The 22,334-nt window shown below is 38.7% G+C and overlaps 1 protein-coding gene across 7 annotated transcripts in view; it reads left to right on the top strand.

Moving 5' to 3' along the window:
- Window positions 1–2,427: 2,427 nt before the first annotated feature.
- Window positions 2,428–22,334, top strand: part of EEF1AKMT2 (EEF1A lysine methyltransferase 2) — a 32,879-nt gene continuing 12,972 nt past the window's right edge. For 2 of the 7 annotated variants that reach the window (XR_011252017.1, XR_011252018.1), the window contains exons 1-6: window positions 2,491–2,782; window positions 4,288–4,353; window positions 4,865–4,983; window positions 5,310–5,395; window positions 17,672–17,779; window positions 20,297–20,513. Coding sequence is in view for 3 of the 7 variants with exons in the window: in XM_069566842.1 (XP_069422943.1) it covers window positions 2,673–2,782; window positions 4,288–4,353; window positions 4,865–4,983; window positions 5,310–5,395; window positions 17,672–17,779; window positions 20,297–20,513 (706 nt within the window). In the remaining 4 variants the exon portion in view is untranslated. Of the gene's footprint in view, window positions 2,783–4,287; window positions 4,354–4,864; window positions 4,984–5,309; window positions 5,396–17,671; window positions 17,780–20,296; window positions 20,514–22,334 lie in introns of all 7 variants that reach the window. The other 5 variants (XM_069566842.1, XM_069566844.1, XM_069566843.1 and 2 more) reach the window with 5 other exon arrangements.

The raw sequence follows: 22,334 nt of genomic DNA, 5'->3' as shown, positions 1-22,334 counted from the left end.
CTGTATGAGGATGAAAAAGGCAGCGTGCTCCCACTTCTGCCTTTAACCCTTTCCTGGCCAAGTCTGTTTTCAGTGTATCAGCCAAGACTGTCACACCAAAACTTAAATCTTGTTGCTTCTTGGTTAAATCCCAAACCTTACGATGATCTGGCTCCTTCATTTCTTGCCGCTGTCCCCTTTGTTCACTCTGCTACAGCTACACTAGACTTATTTCTGCTTCCTGGATAACCCTGTCTCATTCTGCCTCGGGGGCTTGGCCCTCACTGTTCTGTTCACCTGGAATGCTCTTCTCCCAGAAAGCTGCAAGTTTACTCCATACTCTCTGCTCTAGATGTGGTGATGTGTGACCCACACATCCCCTTGTAAGACTGATTGAATTATTCTTCCAGGTGCTGACAGCCCTTTCTTGGATTTATCCTTCTTGGAATTCTCATCGTCCAAGGTCAATCCTCTTTTTCTGGGCAAAAAAGCATTCGAGATCTGGTCAGTGTATCCACAGATGAATAAAGGCCCACATCCTTCAATCCAACCTGAAAATTCCAAAGGATCATCCCAGCTTCACAGTGTCCTGTCAGGGGAGAGGGTGTTAGCTGAGGCTCCGTTGTGATGGTACCCCAGCCTGGCTACTTCCTCTGTCCAACCCTGCCTGATTCTCTCTCTTCCCCAATAGGTGGTGATCTTGAGAGCAGTTCCTAATAAATTTCTTCCATGTTCATCTCTGTCTTACAGTCTGCTTCCTTGGAGACACAGCCTGTGGCAAACTCTTTTAGCTTTTCACTCAGTGCTACCCTCTCAGAGAATCCATCCCTTCTGACCCAAACCAAGATCACCTAGAATCTGGCAGTTGTTTTGCCAGTTGGGGAGCATTTGAGAACTCCTGAAAGCACAGTTTCAGAGAAGCTGTAGGTAAGCAGGGTTCCAGCTGCAGGGACTGGCAGAGTCAGAGGGACATAGGCAACCCAAAGTATACTCAGGGCCTCCCTCCTGTCTTGTGTAACTAGCACCTGGCAGGAGGGACTGTGTTCCTTGGCACATTCCAGTTTCTCCCTGGTGATGGGCAGCTCTGCTCTGATCCAGCTTCTCCATCCCCCCACCAAGAACGTTGTCCTGGGAGATCAGAGGTGGTGCCCCACTCAGGACTAAACACGCAGAGTAATCCTGGAGCCAGAGAAGGAACTCTGAATAAATCATGTTTTTTTCCAGGGCTCCATACCAACAACTGTTTATAGCATCCATCACACAGAGCAATCTTAAGTGTTGGCAAGACATCAGATTGAAGAGAGCCTTATCTTTCATGGGCGCTTCTTAATTAGAACCTAAAACCTTTTAAGACCCACTCAATCACATTCAAGCTCACTCTCTCCAGCACTGAGCATCAAGTCTAGAAAAGATCAAAACAACCATTCACTCAGGGCAGCCCTAATTGACTGTGGCATCTGGTAGTTTTATTACTCTGTAATAAGGTTACTTATGCACTTTCTTGAGTTCTTTAATCACTATACACATAGATCCCATCTGTTTTTTTTTTACCGTATTCTACCACCAGCACTTGCCTGAAGATCTTGGAACGTCTTGCGTCACAGGACATGCACATGTGGTCCTAACTGGGATTTCTGTGAGCTGGAAAGGCAACTATTGATGCCGCTCACCTCCAGGGACTTGTTAACGGGCTTCTGTCTGCCAGGTCAACAGAAACGTGGCCTAGGAAACAGGCGTTTTCCTTGGAAGGCAGCCTTGCTAGGAGCCTTTGGGATTCTTGCCAAGGATATAGGACCAGCAGTATTTCATGGCTACTACAGGTGTGCCTCCAGACCTTTGACCCACAGGATCTCTGGCATTATGCTGCAAAATCCCAGCGTCGGTCCCACCAGGAGGTGGCTGAATCTCAGATTCACTGGTTGGGAGCAGTCTCTCCCCAGTGAGGTGCTCCTGCGGAAGCGGAAGCACACAGAGGTTAGGGGTCTTGGAAAGGGCCAGGTGCCTGGTTAGCGGCTGCGCGGCATCCTGAACTTCACTTAGAGCTTTCTTCTCACTTAGCTCTCCTGATACCCGTGGTTGGCCTACTTGGGCGGGCGGGAAGGGGTGGGGGTGGGGGACCCTAGGGCATTCATTTCACCTGGCATAGTCCTTCCTCCACCAGTCAGAAGAGGCCAGAATGCTAATTTTCAAGGCAGGGTGCCAGCCACAAATGGAATTAGCCTTGGGCAGGAAAGCCAAATACTGCGATGGTCCGTCCCACCCATTTCTCAGATCTGCCCACGACGTGGAGAGATGAGGTGATCTGTACACGTGGGTCGCTGAATGGTGTCAGCTTAGTTATCTGGTGTGGCTTCCCCACCGCCGGACTTTTTCCAAAATGCAATGGCTTGAATAGTCTCTCACAAACAGCCGTCCCTATACCTAAGGTGCGCAAACGCTGGGCACCCCGAAGCAGTGGGTGCGTCTGACGCTGGCTGGAGAGAGGGGGGACAGAGGCGAGGCCTAGCCCCCGTGCAGTCTTGGGTTAGGGTCCGAGGCGGCGCCGGTAGGAGAGCAAGACAGCCGACCCCGCGGGGGCCCGGAGCAGTAGAGAGGGTGGCCTCCCGCCTCCTAGAGGCGCCAGCCAGCTCGTCCGCTCTGCCCGCTCCGCGTCTCTATGGCGGCCCCAACGGCCGTCCGGGGCGCCGAGCGCGATGAACGAGGGCGCGGACGACGGCGGCGGCGCCGGAGGCGCGGCGCGGTCCCCAGGGTGCGGCCCCGAAGGGGATGGGTTTGTCCCGTCTGCGCTGGGAACCCGAGAGCAGTGAGTGTGGCGCGGGGCAGGGGAGGGTGAGCGTGGCTGTCTGGCCCGGGCTCCGGGAGGCGGGACGGAGGCATGGAACCCTGACGTGGTGATGGTGGTGGTGGGGGTCCCGGAAGATGGGGAGAGCCTGAGGAGGGCGGGATCGGTGGAAGCCGCAAGGGCCACGTTGGAAGAGAGTCAGGGGGACCTTAGGGACGGACTCCGGAGGGCCGCATGTTGAACAGGCCTTTCAAAGACTTTGACGTCTAAGGGGCCCGTGGGGTGCGGGGCGGGCCTTAGAGGTCCTGGGTGGGCGGTTTTAGGGAGTCTTAAGCTTTTGGGGGTAGGCTTGAGGAGAGGGTGGTGGTGGAGAAGACTGTTGAGAGCCCATTGGACTGCAAGGAGATCCAACCAGTACATCCTGAAGGAGATCAGTCCTGGGTGTTCATTGGAAAGGCTGATGCTGAAGCTGAAACTCCATTACTTTGGCCACCTGATGAGAATAACTGACTCACTGGAAAAGACCCTGATGCTGGGAAAGATTGAAGGCGGGAGGAGAAGGGGACGACAGAGGATGAGATGGTTGGATGGCATCACCGACTGGATGGACATGAGTTTGAGCCACCCCCGGGAATTGGTGATGGACAGGGAGGCCTGGCCTGCTGAGGTTCATGGGGTTGCAAAGAGTCGGACACGACTGAGCGACTGAACTGAACTGAGAAAAGGGAAAGAGCGTGGGTCTGACAAGTAGGGCTGGTGGGCAAGGGCAGGAGGCCGGGCGACAATTGCCTGGCTTAGGGACCTGAGAAGGTTCAGTGGAAGAGGGCAGGGACTTGGAAACTAGGAGGGGTGGGAGTCGGGGATGGTCTAAGGAGGGAGCGAGGAGACACTGGGCATCTTGGGGTAGGAGAAAGCGATCTGACCTAAGCAGACGCTCAGGAACCATTTAGTGGGTTAGTAGATGAATGAATGAGTGACCGTGGGGAAAGGTAAGGATGAGAGGTAACTGGGAGGTAGACCAGGGATTCTAGAGACAGGAGGTAGGAAGAGGCGGCCAACGATGGGGGAGGCGTCCTTAAAAGGACTAAGAGTAAGTTTTAAACTTGAAGCTAACTTTTAAGCGGAGCTTATCTTCAATGAATTCCATTGTGAGTAATCACCTCACTGGTAGAAAATACTCCCATCTCTACATTTGAGACTGAAATGTACTGTAATGACACTGCCTGTACAGTTTTGGACTTGTGTTTGGAACTTAGGGATCCTTGGATGGATACTCCTTTGTATTTTTTAAGCTAAAACATACACCATTTTTATTGTTAGGCATTGTTGTGAGTGCTTTGCATGTATACATTTACTCTCATTCTTTTAACAAGAGGATATTAAGAGATTGAGCTATGTGTACTTATCAACACTAATAATGTTTTAAATTTCTGTCATAACTATCCCGGTAATGTATGAGAAATATACATTGAATTCATAATACAGTTTAATTCAATAATTTGGTTTGCATTTGATTATTTATATAGTTGGGATGCTGTCTATAAGAGAGAACTGCAAACTTTCCAAGAATACGGAGATACAGGAGAAATCTGGTGAGTTAGAGAAAACAGTGGGATTATGATCCAGAAGGTTATGTAGGTGTGTGTGTGTGTGTATCTTTTAAGTGCTTATCCCAGAGAAAGTAAAAATCTTGGGAACCTTGGACTGAGTCTGGCTTAAATGGGTAGATTTAAAGAATCACACTCTTTTCTTTTTTAATGGCCTAGGTATAAATTTGATGACAGTCTTAGGAAATAACCCTGATTCTGTAATTGTCTGTTTTCAATAAGCAATGCAGTTTTGAGCCAGCAACATGTACAAATGTTAATGCTGATGTAGAGAAATGTTGATAAGTAACATATCAACCTTATCCATTCTGTTCTATTCTTGGGGGTGTTTCCTCCTTAATAATAGAGATGAAGACTAAGTTTACAGATAGTATTTCTTACTTTCAAAAAAACCCTTAATTGAGCGTATTGAATAAGCTGTGTAGGTGGGGTATAGCTGTAACCTTTGTTCTCTAGCCCTTGGTAGTTTGACTGGCTGATTCTCTGTTTCTAATAGGTTTGGAGAAGAGAGTATGACTCGACTAATAAGGTGGATGCAGAAACACAAGATTCCATTGGATGCTTCAGTGCTTGATATTGGAACCGGAAATGGTGTTTTCCTGGTTGAACTTGTTGGTACTATTAATATTCATGTGTTAGAGCCAAATTTAAAAATGAAATTAGGAAAAAAAACCTTGCAATTAGGGATGCTCTAATCTAACAGTCTAATCCAGCAGTCTAAAGTAGTAAAGCTGTCATGCCACTTAGTTTGAGAGTCACGTAGCATGAAAGGAGACTGTATGGGTTGTGAGAAAGCACTAAATGAGAAAAACAGGGGATCTGAGTTCTAGTCTTGATCCTTCTTGCTATAGTCTTGACCTTGAACAAGCTCTTTTTTCTTTTCTCAGCTTTAGTTCTTTCTTAAAGATTTTACCTAGGTGATCTCTATGGGTTTCTTCTAGCTCAAAACTCTGGAAATCTGTATGTATTGCAATATAAAAGGAAGATGATTTTTTGCACTTCCAGTAGAACATATCCCTCTTCTCAGGTGAGCACATGGTTTGAAGGGTGTTTTGCGTATGGTTTGCAAAGAGCATTTTGTCCATGGAACTAAGTTTTGGTGCAGGGTCTGCTCCTAGCTAAACTGTCACTGTTATATGCCTGTAGTGCCAAGTGCTATGGACGAAGTGTAAGACAGGCTTCATCTTTGATAGTTTTACTGTTTTAGTTTGTAAGGATATATACATAACAGTCAGATGTATTAAGTGACTGCTACCTGCCAAGCCTTGTGCTGGGCACTGGAAATATGAAAATTTAGACCTTGGTGCTTGAGTTATTCACAGTACAGTATAGACTGACATAGACATAAATAACTGATGCTATAGCTTGATCTGTACAGTAATATATATGCTGAGTGTGGGGAAGGGAGTGATTCAAGGGAGTGATTTGGGGAAGAGGGAAGAGAAAGGGTCTTAGAGGAGCTAATATCCGAGATTGGTGGAAATTGTGTTGAGTGTGAGTAGAGTATAAAGAGGGCGAGAATTTTAAGAAGTGGAAACAGTATTTAAAGGTATGAAGGTTTGAAACAGCATAACATGTTCTGGCCCTCTAAATTTGGTAAATTAGATAATAAAGTGTGTTGTGGGATAGACAGAACAGAGGATTAGATTAAAAGTAGGAGCCATATCATATGCCATGCATAAGAGCTTAGATTTTGCTTTTAGGCTATAGGGAGCCATTCAGATGTTTGAAGCCATGAAATGATTAGAAAAAAATTGTAGTAATTTTTTTTGAAATGTTTGGGTGTCACATATGTACGTTAAAGTGTGCAAACCAAACGAGTATGACTCAGTGCATTATCACAGTGAACAGACCTATCACTCTAATCAAGATGTAGGATATTACAGACCCTAGAAACCCCCCCTGAATTCCCTACTGATCCTCTCAGAGTTATTCCTCCTTCCTCTCTAAAGGTTATCACAGGGGTTTTAACATCATAGATTAATTTGCCTGTTTTGGATATATAAATGCAAGCCTCCAGTGTGTTCTTTCCAGGGTCTTTTGCTCAGCATTCTGTGAGAGTCACTCAGCTTGTTGCTCGTAGCAGTTGATTCATTTTTGCTGCTGTATGTGATTCTTTGTACGATTATATCACAGTGTTACTTATTCATTCTATTGTTTACCTGTAGATTCTTTTGGATTTTAGTAGCTTACATGTAGAGGCTAATGATTTATCCTTTGAGACTGATAGTTTAACTATGGGTTCTTTTACAGACTGAAAGACTAACACATACACACATAGAATTATGCAAACTGTAAATAATGGTAGTTTTAATCTTTCCTTTCCAATCCTTTGTAATTTGCACCCCCCCCCCCCCTTGTTACACTGTTGGGATCTTTGGGAGAATGTTAAAAATTAGTGGTGACAGAAGACACCCTTGTCTTTTTTTGCCCTTTTCAGAGAAAACATTTGGTGTTTCACTGTTAGGTATGATGTATCTTATAAGCTAGTTTTGTAGATAACTCTGTTATCAGACCAAAGTTTCCTCCTATTTCTCCTTTGCTAAGTATGTGTGTGTGTTGTTATTGATTAAATGTTTTTCCTGTATCTATTGAGATAATCATGTGAATTTTTTCCTGTATTCTGTTCATGTTAAATGCGTTTCGAGAATAAACCCAACTGATATATAATAGATCAGTTTGAGAAGGATTTACATCTTTATAATGTTGAGTCTCTGAATCCGTGGACATGATGAATTCGTCCATTTATTTAGTTCTTAATTTTCTCTCAGTAGTACTTTGTTGTTTTTTCTGTAGAGATCTTATATATTTTTCTTTGACTGACTCCTAGTTTTTTTGTTGTTGTAATTGCTATTGTTATGCTTTTAAAATTTCATTTTCTAATAGTTTATTGCTATTATGTATAAGTACAAGAGATTTTTATATTGATCTTGTATCCAGTGATTCACAAACTATTCATTCTAATAGTTTATTGATTCTTTTTTAAAATTAAAAAAATTTAAACTTTTTATTTTATATTGGAGTAAAGTTTCAGGTGTACAGCAAAGTGATTCAGTTATACATATACATGTATGTATTCTTTTTCAAATTCTTTTCGCATTTAGCCTGTTACATATTGAGTAGAGTTCCCATAGGGATACAGTAGGTCCTATAGATTCTTGTGGATTTTCTATAAAGACTGTAATGTCATGTGTAAATAATAGTGGTATTTCTTCTGTTCCATTCTTAATATTTTATTTATTAAAATGCTGTGTACTCTTCAGGTCAGTGTTGAATAGAAATTATGAAGGCAGATGGCCCTCTAACACTGCCTGTTGTAAGAGGAAAGCTTCTAATATTCCACTGTTAAATATGATATTAGCACTAGGCCTTTCTAGATATTCATTGAACTTGATGATGTTCCTTTATATTCTAGATTGTTGAGAGTTTTTAATCTTAATGGAGAGTGTACTTGATCTTTTGTCTTTGATATTCATTGATGTGATCAGATGATTTTTCTTCTTGATTTTGTCTGAATTGAATTGATTGATTTTGGTGGAGGCTCCTCAGTTTTTTTTAAATTGACAATTTTATTGAGATAATTTTAGTGGTTGATTGATTTTAAAACAAACTTCCATTCCTGAAGTAAACCATGTTTGGTCATGGTGTATTATCCTTTCATATAATGTTGGATTTGATTTGGTAGTATTTTACTTAGGAATTATATAGTGTCCTGTTCGTCACTCAGTCATGTCCGACTCTTTGCAACCCCATGGACTGCAGCCCACCAGGCTCCTCTGTACATAGGATTTTCCAGGCAAGGATACAGGAGTGGTTTGCCATTTCCTTCTCCAGCAGATCTTCCCGAGCTAGGGATTGAACCCAGATCTCTTGCACTGCAGGAAGATTGTATATAGCTTTATAAGAGAGATTAACCAGTAATTTTTCTTATTTGGAATTTTAATGTAAGGTTTTTTTTTAATCAAGGTTATGCTCCTCTAAAAAAATGAGATGAGAATTGTCTTTATTTTTTTCAGACGACTTTTGTAAGATTGGCTTTGTTTCTTAGATGTTTGAAAGAATTCATGGTGACATACTGTGGATGCTATCTTGACTAATGTAGCTTTTCAGTGAATCTTAAAGTTGGATAGTGTGATTCTTTCAACTGTATTCTTTTTCAAATGTTGTTTTGTCTGTTCTTGTTCCTTTACATTTCCAAATGAATTTAAGAATTAATTTGTAAACATCTACAAAAGAATCCATGCTGAAAATTTGGTTTAAATTGAGCTGAATCTATTATTTGAGGAGACTCGACATCTTGGAGAAGGAAATGGCAACCCACTCCAGTATTCTTGCCTGGAGAATTCCATGCACAGGGTAGCCTGGTGGGCTACAGTCCATGGGGTTGCAAAGAGTTGGACACAACTGACCAACTAACACACACGACACCTTTATTATCTTGAGTCTTCCAATTCATGAACATGGTATGTCTTTTCATTTATTAGATCTTCCTTGATTTCTTTAATCAGCATTGTTTAGTTTTCAGCATACAGATCTGTACATATTTTTTAGACTTATACCTGTGTATTTGTGTATGTTTGTGTGTGTGTGGAGTATTTAAAATGGTATTGGTTTTTGAAATTCAGTTTCCAGTTGTTTATTGCTAGAAATATGATTGATTTTTGTTTGTTTCCCTTGTGTCCTTTAATCTTGCATTTTATTGGTTCTAGAAGTTTTTTGGTGGATTTTCTGAGATTTTCTATATAGACAGTCATGTTAATTTTGAATAGGGTAAGTTTATTTCATTCTTTGCAATGTGTATGCCTTCTTTTTTTCCTGCCTGCTGACACTACATAGGTCTTCCAGTACACATATAGCCTAAGACTGGTGATGGTGCATTTCTGCCTTGTTCCCATCCTAGGTGGAATGTCTTCTGTTTTCCACCATTAAGTATGTATGTTAGCTGCAGGGTCTTATTAGATACATACTCTTTATCATATTGAAGAAGTTCCTTTGTGTTTCTAGGATGACTGTTGAATTTTGTAAAAAAAAGTAGAATGAAATAATTTTTCTGCATCAATGAATATAATCACGAGGTTTATTTTTTCTTTAGACTATTAATACAGTGGATTGTATTGACTTTCATATATTGAACCAGTGCTGAACTTGTGCAGTATGCTTCATTTGGTCATAATATATAATTCTGTTTCTGTGTTGCTAGACTCAGTTTGTTAACATTGTGTTGAGAACTTTTGCGTCTGCATTCTTGAGGGATATTTGTCTGTAGTTTCCCTCCGTCCTGAAGTGCCCTTATCTGGTTTTTGCTTCAGGGTATCCCTGGCCTTATGAAAAGAACAGAACGCATTGTCTTCTTTTTGAATTGTTACCTCCTGCAAAGAGTTGACTCTTGGGAAAAGACTTTGATGTTGGGAGGGATTGGGGGCAGGAGAAGAAGGGGACAACTGAGGATGAGATGGCTGGATGGCATCACTGACTCGATGGATGCGAGTCTGAGTGAACTCTGGGAGTTGGTGATGGACAGGGAGGCCTGGCGTGCTGTGATTCATGGGGTCACAAAGAGTCGGACACGACTGAGCGACTGAACTGAACTGAACTGAAGATACTGTGAAGCACTTGTGTCTCTTCTTGAGTGTTTGGTAGAATTCACAGTTAAACCATTTAACCTGGAGATTGCTTTACTAAAGGTTTAAAGTATGGATTAAATTTAATAGTCACAGTCCTATTTAGGTTATTTTATTTCATTTGAGAGAGTTTGCATGGTTTGCAGTTTTTGAGGAATTAGTCCGTTTTGAATTTGTGTGTATAGAGTTCTGCATTGTATTCTCATTATCCTTTTAATATCTGTGGGATATATATTGATAGGGCTTTGTTCATTCCTAATATCAGTTACTCTGTCTTCTCTTTTTTCTGTGATGATGGTGCTAGAAATTCATTTTTTCCTGTCTGTTATAAAACTTGGCTTTTTTTCATTGACCTTGTTTTTATGTTTTCAGTTTCAATGAGTTTTGCTATTAATTTTATTATTCTTTCATTCTTTTTGCTTTCAATTTATTCTTGCTTTTTTCTAGCTTCTTAAAGTAGAAGCTTTACATTTTTGATATTAGATTTTCCTTTTCTGATATAAACATTTAATGATATAAATGCTAAAAATTTTCCTATAGGCGCTCCTGCACCCTTCAGACTTTGATATGCTTTATTTTTCTTTTCTTTTCTTTTTCTGGCTGTGCCATGTGTCTTGTGGGATTTTTGTTCCTTGACCAGGGATTGAACCCAAGCCCCTGGCAATAAAAGCACAGAGTCCCTAACCACTGGACCACCAGGGAATTCTCTAATTTCCTCTTTGATCCATGGGTTATTTAGAACTTTGTTCTTTAATTTCCAGTTGTTGGGGATTTTTCTTTTTGTTCAGTCAGTTAAGTTGCTCAGTCGTGTCCGACTCTTTGCGACCTCATGAATCGCAGCACGCCAGGCCTCCCTGTCCATCACCAACTCCCGGAGTTCACTCAAACTCATGTCCATCGAGTCGGTGATGCCATCCAGCCATCTCATCCTCTGTTGTTCCCTTCTCGTCCTGTCCCCAATCCCTCCCAGCATCAGAGTCTTTTCCAATGAGTCAGCTGTTCACATGAGGTGGCCAAAGTGCTGGAGTTTCAGCTTTAGCATCATTCCTTCCAATGAACACCCAGGACTGATCTCCTTTAGGATGGGCTGGTTGGACCTCCTTGCAGTCCAAGGGACTCTCAAGAGTCTTCTCCAACACCACAGTTCAAAAGCATCAATTCTTTGGCGCTCAGCTTTCTTCACAGTCCAACTCTCACATCCATACATGACTACTGGAAAAACCATAGCCTTGACTAGATGGACCTTTGCTGGCAAAGTAATAGCTCTGCTTTTTAATATGTTATCTAGGTTGGTCATCGGATAAGGCAATGGCACCCCACTCCAGTACTCTTGCCTGGAAAATCCCATGGATGGAGGAGCCTGGTGGGCTGCAGTCCATGGGGTTGCTGAGGGTCGGGCACGACTGAGCAACTTCACTTTCACTTTTCACTTTCATGCATTGGAGAAGGAAATGGCAACCCACTCCAGTGTTCTTGCCTGGAGAATCCCAGGGATGGGGGAGCCTGGTGGGCTGCCGTCTATGGGGTCGCACAGAATCAGACACGACCGAAGTGACTTAGCAGCAGCAACAGCGGGTTGGTCATAACTTTGCTTCCAAGGAGTAAGAGTCTTTTAATTTCATGGCTGCAGTCACCATCAGCAGTGATTTTGGAGCCCCCCAAAATAAAGTCTGACACTGTTCCCACTGTTTCCCCATCTATTTCCCATGAACTGATGTGACCAGATGCCATGATCTTCGTTTTCTGAATGTTGAGCTTTAAGCCAACTTTTTCGCTCTCCTCTTTCACTTTCATCAAGAGGCTCTTTAGTTCTTCTTCACTTTCTGCCATAAGGGTGGTGTCATCTGCATATCTGAGGCTATTGATATTTCTCCCAGCAGTCTTGATTCTAGCTTGTGTTTCTTCCAGTCCAGCGTTTCTCATGATGTACTCTGCATAGAAGTTAAATAAGCAGGGTGACAATATACAGCCTTGACGTACTCCTTTTCCTATTTATTAGATTATGTCAGTGAACATACTTTGTATGATTTAAGTTCTTTTAAATGTGTTTTATTATCCAGGATATAATCCATCTTGGTATATGTTTCATATGCACTTGAAAAAAAAATGTATGTTCTGCTGTTACCTGATATAGTGTGTTGACTAGATTTATGGTGTTTGATGGTGGTGGTATTCAATTCTATACCTTTACTGATTTTCTATTATTTCTATTAATTATAGATATAGTAATGTTGAAGTGTCTGTCTGACCAAACTGGTAAATTTGTCTGTGTTAATTTTTATTTCTGTCATTTTTTGCTACATGTGTTTTCAAACTCTGTTCAGAGCATACACACTTAGGATTGTATGTGTGTTTTGATTAATTGACCTGTTTATTACTATATAATGTTCCTCTTTAACATTGGTAGTTTTTACTTTGAATTTTAGTTTTAATGCTAATAATAAAGCTTTTTTCAGCTTAAAAAAAATTGAGATATAATCTGCATACCATAAAATCTACCCCTTTAAAGTGGTTTTCAATATATTCACAAATTTGTGCAACCATCACCACTGTTTTAATTCCTGAAGATTTTCATCACCCCAAGGAGAAGCCCTGTATTCATTATCATTCACTCCTTATTGCCCACTCCTTTTAGTCCTTGGCAACCACTGATCTACATTTTGTCCCTGTGGATTTGTCTGTTCTGGACATTTCGTGTAAATGGAGCCATCAGTCTGTGGTCTTTTGTGTCTGGCTTCTTTCATTTAACATACTATTCTCAAAGTTCATCCATATGGTAGCATGTATCAATACTATATTCCTCTTCTTGCCCAATTAATAGTCTGTTGTATGAATTTACCACATTTTATTTATCTACTTGCCAATTCATGGACACTTAAGTTGCTTCTGTTTTTTTTGGCTATTATGAAAAATGCTGCTGTGAAAATTTGTTTATGTTTTTGTGTGGACATACGTTTTAATTTCTCCTGGGTATATAACCAGGTCCATATGGTTACTCTATATTTAACCTTTTGAGAAATTGCTTGACTGTTTCCACAGTGGCTATATCTTTATACATTTCCACAAGCACTGTATGTGAGTTCTATTTTTTCCATATTCTCACCAGAACTTTTTAGTATGTGTCCTTTTGATTATAGCCATGCTTGTGGGTGTGAAGTTCAACATTTTTATATTAGTTTTTGCGTGATATATCTTTTCCTATTCTTTCGTCTTAACCAGCCTGTGTCATTATATTTGAAGTGAGTTTCTTGTAGCCAGCATATAGTTGGGTCATTTTTTTAAAAATCTTTTCTGAATTTCTGTCCTTTGACTGGTGTATTTGGAACATTTACATTTAGATTTAGGTCTGCCATTTTTATTATTTTTTTCTGTGTTACCTCTGTTTTTCATTCTTCCTTTCTGCTTTCCTGCTTATTTTGGTTAATTTGACCATTTTTTAGTATTCCATTTTAATTAGATATATCTATATAAATGTCTTTGTATAGTTTCTTTAGTGGTTGCTCTAAGGATTTGACTATATCTCTGGCTTTTTTAGTGGTTGCTGTGGGTCGGGAAGATCCCCTGGGGAAAGAAATGGCAACCCATGCCAGTATTCTTGCCTGGGAAGTCCCATGGACAGAGAAGCCTGGCAGGCTACAGTCCATGGGATTGTGAAAGAGTTAGACACGACTTAGTGACTAAACAATATTTAATGTGTTTGGAGCTTTTTTAGTACAGATTATAATATACATTATTTATACAATCTTCTTAGAATCAATGCTTTACCACTTCAAGTGGAATGTAGAAAACCTTACAACATTTGAGTTTTTTAATCTTCCCTCCTTTATGTTGTAGTTTTCTTAAATATTATCGTTATATATGTTGAAAATCCTGTTGGATAATCTTGTAATTATCCTTTGTATTCTCCTTTCAAAGGAGAATAATAGTTAATAGTAGTTGTTAAGTAAGTAAAGATACTTTTGCAGTTTTTTCTTCATTCCTGATCTTCTGAGTGTGTCTGTTTGTTCTGGAATTAATATTGTTTACTTTCTGTCTAAAGAACTTTCTTCAGGGATGATTTTTAGAGTAGCTTTGCTGGCTAGAAGTTTTCTTAGTGTTCCTTCATCTGAGAATATCATTTCACCTTCATTCTTGAGGGATGTTTTTGCTTAATATAGAATTCTGAATTAATTGTTCTTTCCGCACTTAAAAAATGTTGTGTCACTTTTTTCTGACCTCCGTAGCTTGTTTTTTGTTTTTTGTTTTTTTTGACTATTATTAAATTTATTTGGCTGTACTGGGTCTTCGTTGTGGCCCACAGGATCTTTGATCTTCCTTGTGGCGTGCAGGATCTTTCGTTGCTGTGTGTGGGATCTAGTTTCCTGACCAGGGAGATGGAACCCAGGCCTCCTGCATTGGGAGCATGTAGTGTTAGCCACTGGACTACCAGGGAGGTCCCCGAACCTCCACGGTTTTTTATGAAGAATCTGCAGTTGTCTGAATTGTTATGTTGTTGTAAGTAATGCATCATTTTTCTGAATGCTTTCAAGATTTTTTCCATTCTCTTATAGTTTTTAGCAGTTTAATTATGATGTACCATGGCTTAGATTTCTTTCTGCTTATCCTATTTGGAGTTCACTGAGCTTTTTGAATCTAAGAACTTATGTCTTTTGTTAAATTTGGGATATTTTCAGGCTCTATGTGTTCAAAATTTTTTTCCCCTCAATAACATTCTTTCCTTTTGAGAGTCTGTAACTATCAGTTAGGCCGCTTTGTATTTATTGTCCCACAGGTCCCTGAAGCACTGTTCATTTTTTTCCAATTAGTTTTCTGTCTGTGGATGAGATTTGATAACTAGCATTGATGTGTCTTCAAGTTCATTGACTTTTCTTCTGTTATTTCCATTCTGCTGTTGAGTCCACATTTTGCAGTTGGTTGATAGTCTTTAAGGCTCTTTTAAATTCTCTGTGTATTGTTTGTTTATTTAACTTGGTGATTTATTTATTGTAGAAGGTAGTTTATTAATCCCAATGATTTTCCATGGTGTGGACTTTCTAATTGCATCTTTATAGTACCATTTAAACATATTTTCTGTCCCCTGTGTTTTCTGTAGGTTGGGAGTTAGATCCAGAATAAGGGTCAGCAAACTATATAGTTTGAGTCAAATCTAGGATTCCCTGTTTCTATAAGGATTTCTTGGAATACAGCTATATTCATTTATTTACATATTATCTATAGTTGTTTATGTGCTACAGTAGTAGAGTTGAGTAGGTGTGACAGGGACTGTGTGAGTGGCCAAGCCTCAAGTATTTATGCTCTGTTCCTTTAAAGAAAAGGTTTGTTTACCCCTGATCCACAGATTTTTATCAAATTCAGTTTTTAAACAAGTAAATTTAATAGGTGGTTCTGTAATGTTTGGTTTCCTGTATTTTTGTGATGTTAACAGTCATTGCTCACATTTGGTGCTCTTTTCAGTGATTGCCTGCCTGTCTGATGGAGATGTATACGTGTGTGTGTAACACACGCGGTTTTTGCTGGGTGTGTTATTTTGGGTTGGCGTTTCCTTTCACTGTTTCCTGGCTTTCCTTGTTTGGCTTTTGTCAGCTATCGGTCTTACTGTTAGTCTTCAGAAGGTGATCTGTCGTACTGTATCTCCCACCCCACTCCCTACAGGATTTTGAGATTTTTCTGTTTTCTTTCATGAGATATATTATACTATTTGTATATAATATAAATTATATATTGTGTCAGATATATATGATTCTGTATTATCTTTGTTTTTTATCATGCCTTGAGTTTATAGTGCTTCTTGAATCTGTGGCTTCAGATACGTTGTCAGAATTAGGAAATTCTCAGTCATATGTCATTTTCTCTTCTGCCCTATTTTCATTTCCTCCTTTTCTAAGACTATTATATATATTTAGATCTTAACACTCTGTGCCATATCATATCTTTTATTTTCTTTCCTATTGTTAATTTTCCATCCTTCTGTCATTCTGTGCTTAACAGTGGTATTTTCTTCTGACCTTTCTTCCACTTCAGTATTTTTTGTGTTTGTGTCCAGTGTGCCATCAAGCCCACCCTTAAATTTCTTAATTTAATTATTTCATTTAAAAATTTTCTTATTTGTATTGGTTCTTTGTTATAGGTTTCAGTTCTGTTACAGTTCCCGGGATTGTCATTTATTTCAGTGTTTTAAGGATTTGTTTCATTCTTTTTTGTTTTTTGCTTTTGATTGTGGCATGCGGGATCTTAGTTCCCCTACCAGGGCTTCCCCCTGCAGTGGATGTGCAGAGTCTTAACCACTGTACTGATAGGGAAGTTGCATTAAGTATCTGTTTCTGATCATTCTTTTATTTGAGTCTCCTTTGGGCCTTTTCCTAATATAAGTTTTTCCCTCTTAGTCTTTGGTCATTTATTATTCCCTTGAATGTCTGTTTATTTCTCACTGAGTGCCAGAAACTGAATGTGAAAAATGTTGGCGATAGTTTGAGAATGAATGTTCTAGGAACTTAAAATGTCTGTGTATGCTTCTTATACAGTTTAAGGGAAGAGTAAACAAGTGTGGAGAAGCAGGAACTAGTTAGAGTCAATTGACAGAATCATCCTGCATTCTAGGTCTGATAGAGAAGGAAATGAGGGAAACGGGGAGAAAACGAAGCTGTTACACAATGTGGATTGAGATCACTAAAAGGATAGGAGGTTGGCATCAAAGAAGGGATATTAGATTATTTTTTTGATATTAGATCTTAAGACTGAAAATAAAAGTGATCAAAGAGAAAAAAAGTGCTCTGTGGAAAATAATTGTTGGGTTGAGTTTAGACTAGGAATCAGTCACTTAGGGTTGAAAAGTCTAGGTAAGTCTTAAATGACTGGTAAAGAGCAGGAAGAGAATTTCAGGCTACACTTGACTTTGCAACTTCTTTTCTTCTTCAGATTTCCTTTGAAATTGCCTTTAGCCTGAATGGTCTGACAATGTTCAGCACAGTTAGGGCTGAAGACCAGAGGCCATCATGCTTCTGCTCTTAGGCTCCTCACGTTCACACCCTTACATGGGTTAGTGTGGATCGCAGGCTTCGTTTCAAAACTCTTGAGTTCACTGAGCTTTCTTTACCTCTTTGGGGGTATTAATACCTGCCCAGTATACCACAGGTTTTTTGCAAAGGTCTCCTGGAATGTGTGAACTTTTTAAAAAATGAAAAATACTGTACAAATGGAAGGTGGTTAATAATCCCATGGTTGGTGGAGAATTATGTGATTTATAATTGCACTCAAGGAAAAATTTTAAAAGAAAGGACTTATTACATATGTATTTAATTTATTCATGCAACTTAATTGTGTTAAGAAAAATTTATGACAGATTTATGTGTGAATTGGAGCATATCAGCATTGGAAATTAATACTACCTTTTTCTGTTTAGGACAGAAATACACATATATTCTCATTGTCTTTGAGAAAATGAATTTCTTATGAAAAAGAAATAAAATATTATAAAAGCAAATAAATTGTCACATTATATGAATTTAAACTTTTAGTTTCTATTTAGATTCTATAATAAAATTTAAACATGTTATACTATTAGAGGGTATATGTCATTTGATATATTAATGAAACAGTCTGGGTCCTAACAGAACAGTATAACTCATAGGTAAAACAATATTTAAAATTTTAGAAAACTAAAGTATAAAATTATCTGTCTCCAGGCAAAATTTGGTTTCTCTGATGTTACTGGAATTGATTATTCTCCGTCTGCAATACAGCTTTCTCAAAATATTATAGAAAAAGAAGGTTTATCTAACATTAAGTTGAAGGTAACTATTATTTATATTGCTGTCATTGTTATTTTTATTTATAATAAGTTATAAAGTTTAAATGTTTCTGATGTGTATTAATTTGCTGACATCCTTAAACTCATAAATTAAGGATCAATCATAAATAATCCAAAATGATAACTTTTTAAAGTAACAGTATTAAAATTTTCAGTCTAGTCAGTTTGGGGAAGTTATTTTCGCCTCTTCCTCTTGTGTTCAAGTATGTTTATTTTGCCTTTCTGTCTCTCTTTTTTTGCAAATACACATGAATAATAGCTAACTTTGGATTAACCAGATCAAAAATTTGTAAATGCATAAAGTGGTATAATGCCCCAAAGATTACTTATTTTGCCCTCTGATCTGTGAGGAGATGATGACACTTGAATTTACATTTTTATCCGGGCTTCTCTGAACTCCAGAATTATAGAAACGCTGCATATTCTATAGTTCCACTTAGATAGCTAATAGCCTATTAATTAGTCCAAAATGAAACTCTTGGTTTCTCCCTTAGCCTTCTCACTCACTCCCATCCCCATCCCACTCTTTCCTTTTTATTCAATAACCAGGAATTCCCTGGTGGTCCAGTGGTTAGGACTTAATGCTCTCCTGGTTCAGTCGCTGATTGGGAAACTAAGATCTCAAAAGCTGTGAGGTGCTGCTGAAAAAATAATCCTAGAAACAATTTTGTTTCTTTTACCTTTAGAATATTTGAGAAAATGTGTCATTTCTTGATATTTCCACTGTTGCCTCCTAGATCCAAGCCACCGTCAGTTGGCCTCTTAGCCTTCCCATTTCCACTCTTGCCACTGTTGTCCATTACCACAGGGCAGCCAGAGTTATTTTATATATATATATATATATAATTAAATTTATTTTTAATTGAAGGATAATTGCTTTACAATATTGTGTTGGCTTCAGCCAGACATCAGCATGAATCAGCCCTAGGTATACATATGTTCATTGCCTCTTGAACCTCCCTCCCACCTCCCTCCCCATCCCACCACTCTAGGTTGTTACAGAGCCCCAGTTCTGAGTTATTTTTTTAAAATGTAAATCAGCCTCCAAGCACTTGCCCATTGCATTTAGAATGGAATCTGAACCCCTACCCAGCCTTACAGAGCCCCTTGGTTTTTACCCCTTTGCTTCTTTATCACCAGCACTCTAGTCATCCTGACTTACTTTCTGCTCCTGATATGCTTCAGCCTTGTTTTTCTCCAATCTATATTCCTGCTGCTCTCTGCCTAGAATGTTCTTGCCCCAGATCTTAGTTTGTTTGGCTCATTCTCATCATTCTGATCTCTTCTCAAATATCACCTTCTTAAAGAGGTCTTGCCTGACTACTTTTCCAAAACATTTCTCTTCCTAATAACTCACTGTCTTTATTTTTCTCTTCATAGCACTTTATCTGAAATAATTTGGTTATTTATTGTTTGCCTCCTTTTAGAGAATATGAGATATATTCTCATACAGAGATCTTTTGTTTTGTTTGCAGCTATAGTCCCAGGGCCTGAAATGTTCCTACATGTCATAGGTGTCTATGAACTATCTGTTGTATACATGAATACTTTTATACAGGCATTTAGGATAGAAACTTCTCCAGACTTGACTCTTATGAGTGGTAGTCATTATTTTGCCTCAGGTGTAATGATGTGGGATGGGAGTGGGAAAACTATGTTTGAGTGTATGAAAACATACAATACACATTTTAAGATCAAACAATAATGAAGTTTTAGATAATATACCATTTATAATTATTTTGTTTATATAAATAATCAAACTGCTTAATTTTTCAAAGTAGCTTTTCAGAATTAATTTTGTTGGCAAATTATTTTGAATATTTTATGAAGTTGAGGCAGATCACTATTCTAGATGCTTCTGAAGTATCAGTAAGTTATTGAAAATGAATGAGATGAATGATACATGACTTTCAAAATCTGAAATGCATGGTATTTGAAAAGTTAGGTAATTGCAGTTTAAACCATCCTTTAATTTCTTAGGCTTTATACTATTTGTTGTAGTTGCTTTGTAAGCTGCTGAGTCAAGGCAATACAACTTTTGATTTACCATGTTTACTTTAGGTCAGACAACTAGTAATATCAGCTAAAAATCATCACATTTCCAGTGACCTATTTGAATTCCAGATTTTTTTTTGTCGTTTAAAAAAGTATGTCAAATATTCTGCTTTTCAACAGAAATAACTCTTTCATAAACTGGGCTTGTGAGCTCCATTGTGTGCTGGTGTTATTAGGCAGTACACCTGGCTTTGATTTGTTTCCAAATTTGTAGAGATTTGGAATGTCCAGGAAACACTGTCAGTCTTGCTTACTAATCTTAGCTTTAATGATCTTGGAATGAAGCACATAAAAGTTAGCTGTAAAGTTGAAAATATGTTTATTATATGTAAAATGCCATTGTAATTAATTGCTCCTTTTATCTATCACTTTTTACAGATTGTTACTTAAATTCAGTAAAGATTGTGTGTGGATTGTTTCACATAGATGTTGATTTTTAATATAGGTAGAAGACTTTTTGGACCCTTCCACAAAGTTGTCTGGATTTCATATTTGTATTGACAAAGGGACTTTTGATGCCATAAGCCTTAATCCTGACAATGCAATTGAGAAGCGGAAACAGTATGTGGAATCTCTCTCCAGAGTGTTGAAAGTGAAAGGCTTTTTTCTAATAACCTCTTGTAATTGGACCAAGGAAGAGTTGCTGGATGAATTCAGTGAAGGTACATGGCTGTGTGTTGTTTAACTGTGTTCTTGCCTCGTGTTGAATGCACTCAAATAGGTTTTTTTCTTGGTGTTACAGTGTTTTACTTTTGTGTTTGTGGGAGTTGCCTGCTTTTCTTCTTTGTTAATAACCATGGCAGTGCTTTTAACTGTTTATTCAAAGAACAAAGAAGTAATATTGGTTGAGATCCAGAGTCCTTTGTAAAATTTTCCAAGAAATTCTGGCAGTTAAGTACTAAAATTTATGAGCCTGTAAAAATTAAGTTCTTTATTTAAGCTGTATAATCTCTTGTTTAGAGAATCAAAACAAAAACAGCACATATATTGTGCTTCTGAATTCAGTGCACTGATATACCAGTAATTAGTAATAATGGTAATAATGCAGATGGTATTAGTGCTTTTTAAAGTCTTATATGGTGAGAGTTTTAATTCTGTGGATACTAGTGCTCATTTAGGTGTTTAGGATTTCTCTTCTTGTTTCAGTGTATATTCTTTTTTTTTGACATTGCATAGAAGCAAAACATAGGAATTTAGAAGAATTACTGCGTATTAATTCTTGAGGAAATCTCTACTTTTTTGCAAGATTTTGGTGCCAAGACAGGAATGTTTTTTTTCTTCCCCCTCCCGATTAGCAAAGTATAATTAGTACTGTATCTACTAAATGGGAATCTTGTGAGAATCTTTAATCCATACGCAAGTACTTTGAGCTTTGGCAGACTGTTCCTTGCATGGTTGAAGGATTATTTCACCTGTCACTTACTCATGCAGTACACAGGCCTTTCTGGAAAGTACCTTGAGACTCTATAGCTAGATGTTTGCTTGGTTTTTCCTTACACTCCATTTCAGGTTAGTGTTAAGGGTTTTTTTTTAAGGAATGGGAAGAATTTTCAGGATGGAGTATTAATAAGTGACGTGGTTCAGTTTTGAACTTCAGTTGTCGCAAGCTAACCGGAAATGGATCCATAACTATGTCGCATGCGCTTCATCTCAGAGTTTGTTTTCCGTTTGGTAGCGAGGGAATAGGCAGTAGGAGGGAGAACGTGGAACACACGTCCTTCTGTGTGCACTCGATGGCTGGGCAGGTTATATAATGGAAAACTCGATGTGTCTGAAGCTTGAAATGTGAGCTTGAGGCTTCATTACCGCTGCCTCTGGAAAACAAGAATGATGTGATTTATTGTCTTTTATTTCATGTCATTAATTTTATTATCTTCTATGTTAGATTTGTTTCCTTTAGAACTGTTGAGGCCCTGTACCAATAGTCTTTTTTCCTGAAGCTTGACAGTTTTAATAAATGCTCAGCGTTACACTGTGTAGGGCAAGTTCCTTTCCTGGTTTTTAAATACAGGTGTTCTCTTTTACCCTTGAAACCACCAGACAAAAACATATTTGTCTGTCTTTGATAATGAGGAACAGACTTTAGCCTGGTAAAGAGTGCTTAAAAATCTGTCTTTGAGAACCACTAAGTAAATTGTTTAGCTTATGTTCAGTTTCAGAACTTAATGCGGAATTTAAATAAGTGAAATGTTGCCACAGGAAATGTTAAAGAAATAATTATATACACTGGAAACATTTTTCTTCTCTTAGAAAATGGTTTTGGAGTTAGACATAGGGCACTGCCACGCGTCACTGCTGAGGGGCTTCTCACTGGGGTTTAAGATTGGCTTCTGTGCTCCCTTTTGCACAGAATCAAGCTTGCTTCGCTAATTTTTTCAGGTTCTCTGCTTCTTTCCTAATTTGAAATGTAAATGTTCGTAAATCTGTTGAAATGAATTTTTCCTTTATAGCCCTATTATATAAATATTTGGTGGTGGTATTTG

Source organism: Ovis canadensis, chromosome 22 (assembly GCF_042477335.2).
Source record: "Ovis canadensis isolate MfBH-ARS-UI-01 breed Bighorn chromosome 22, ARS-UI_OviCan_v2, whole genome shotgun sequence".
Taxonomy (NCBI): domain Eukaryota; kingdom Metazoa; phylum Chordata; class Mammalia; order Artiodactyla; family Bovidae; genus Ovis; species Ovis canadensis.
Note: the sequence above shows the minus strand (reverse complement) of the source record. Positions and strands in the feature narration are given on the sequence as shown.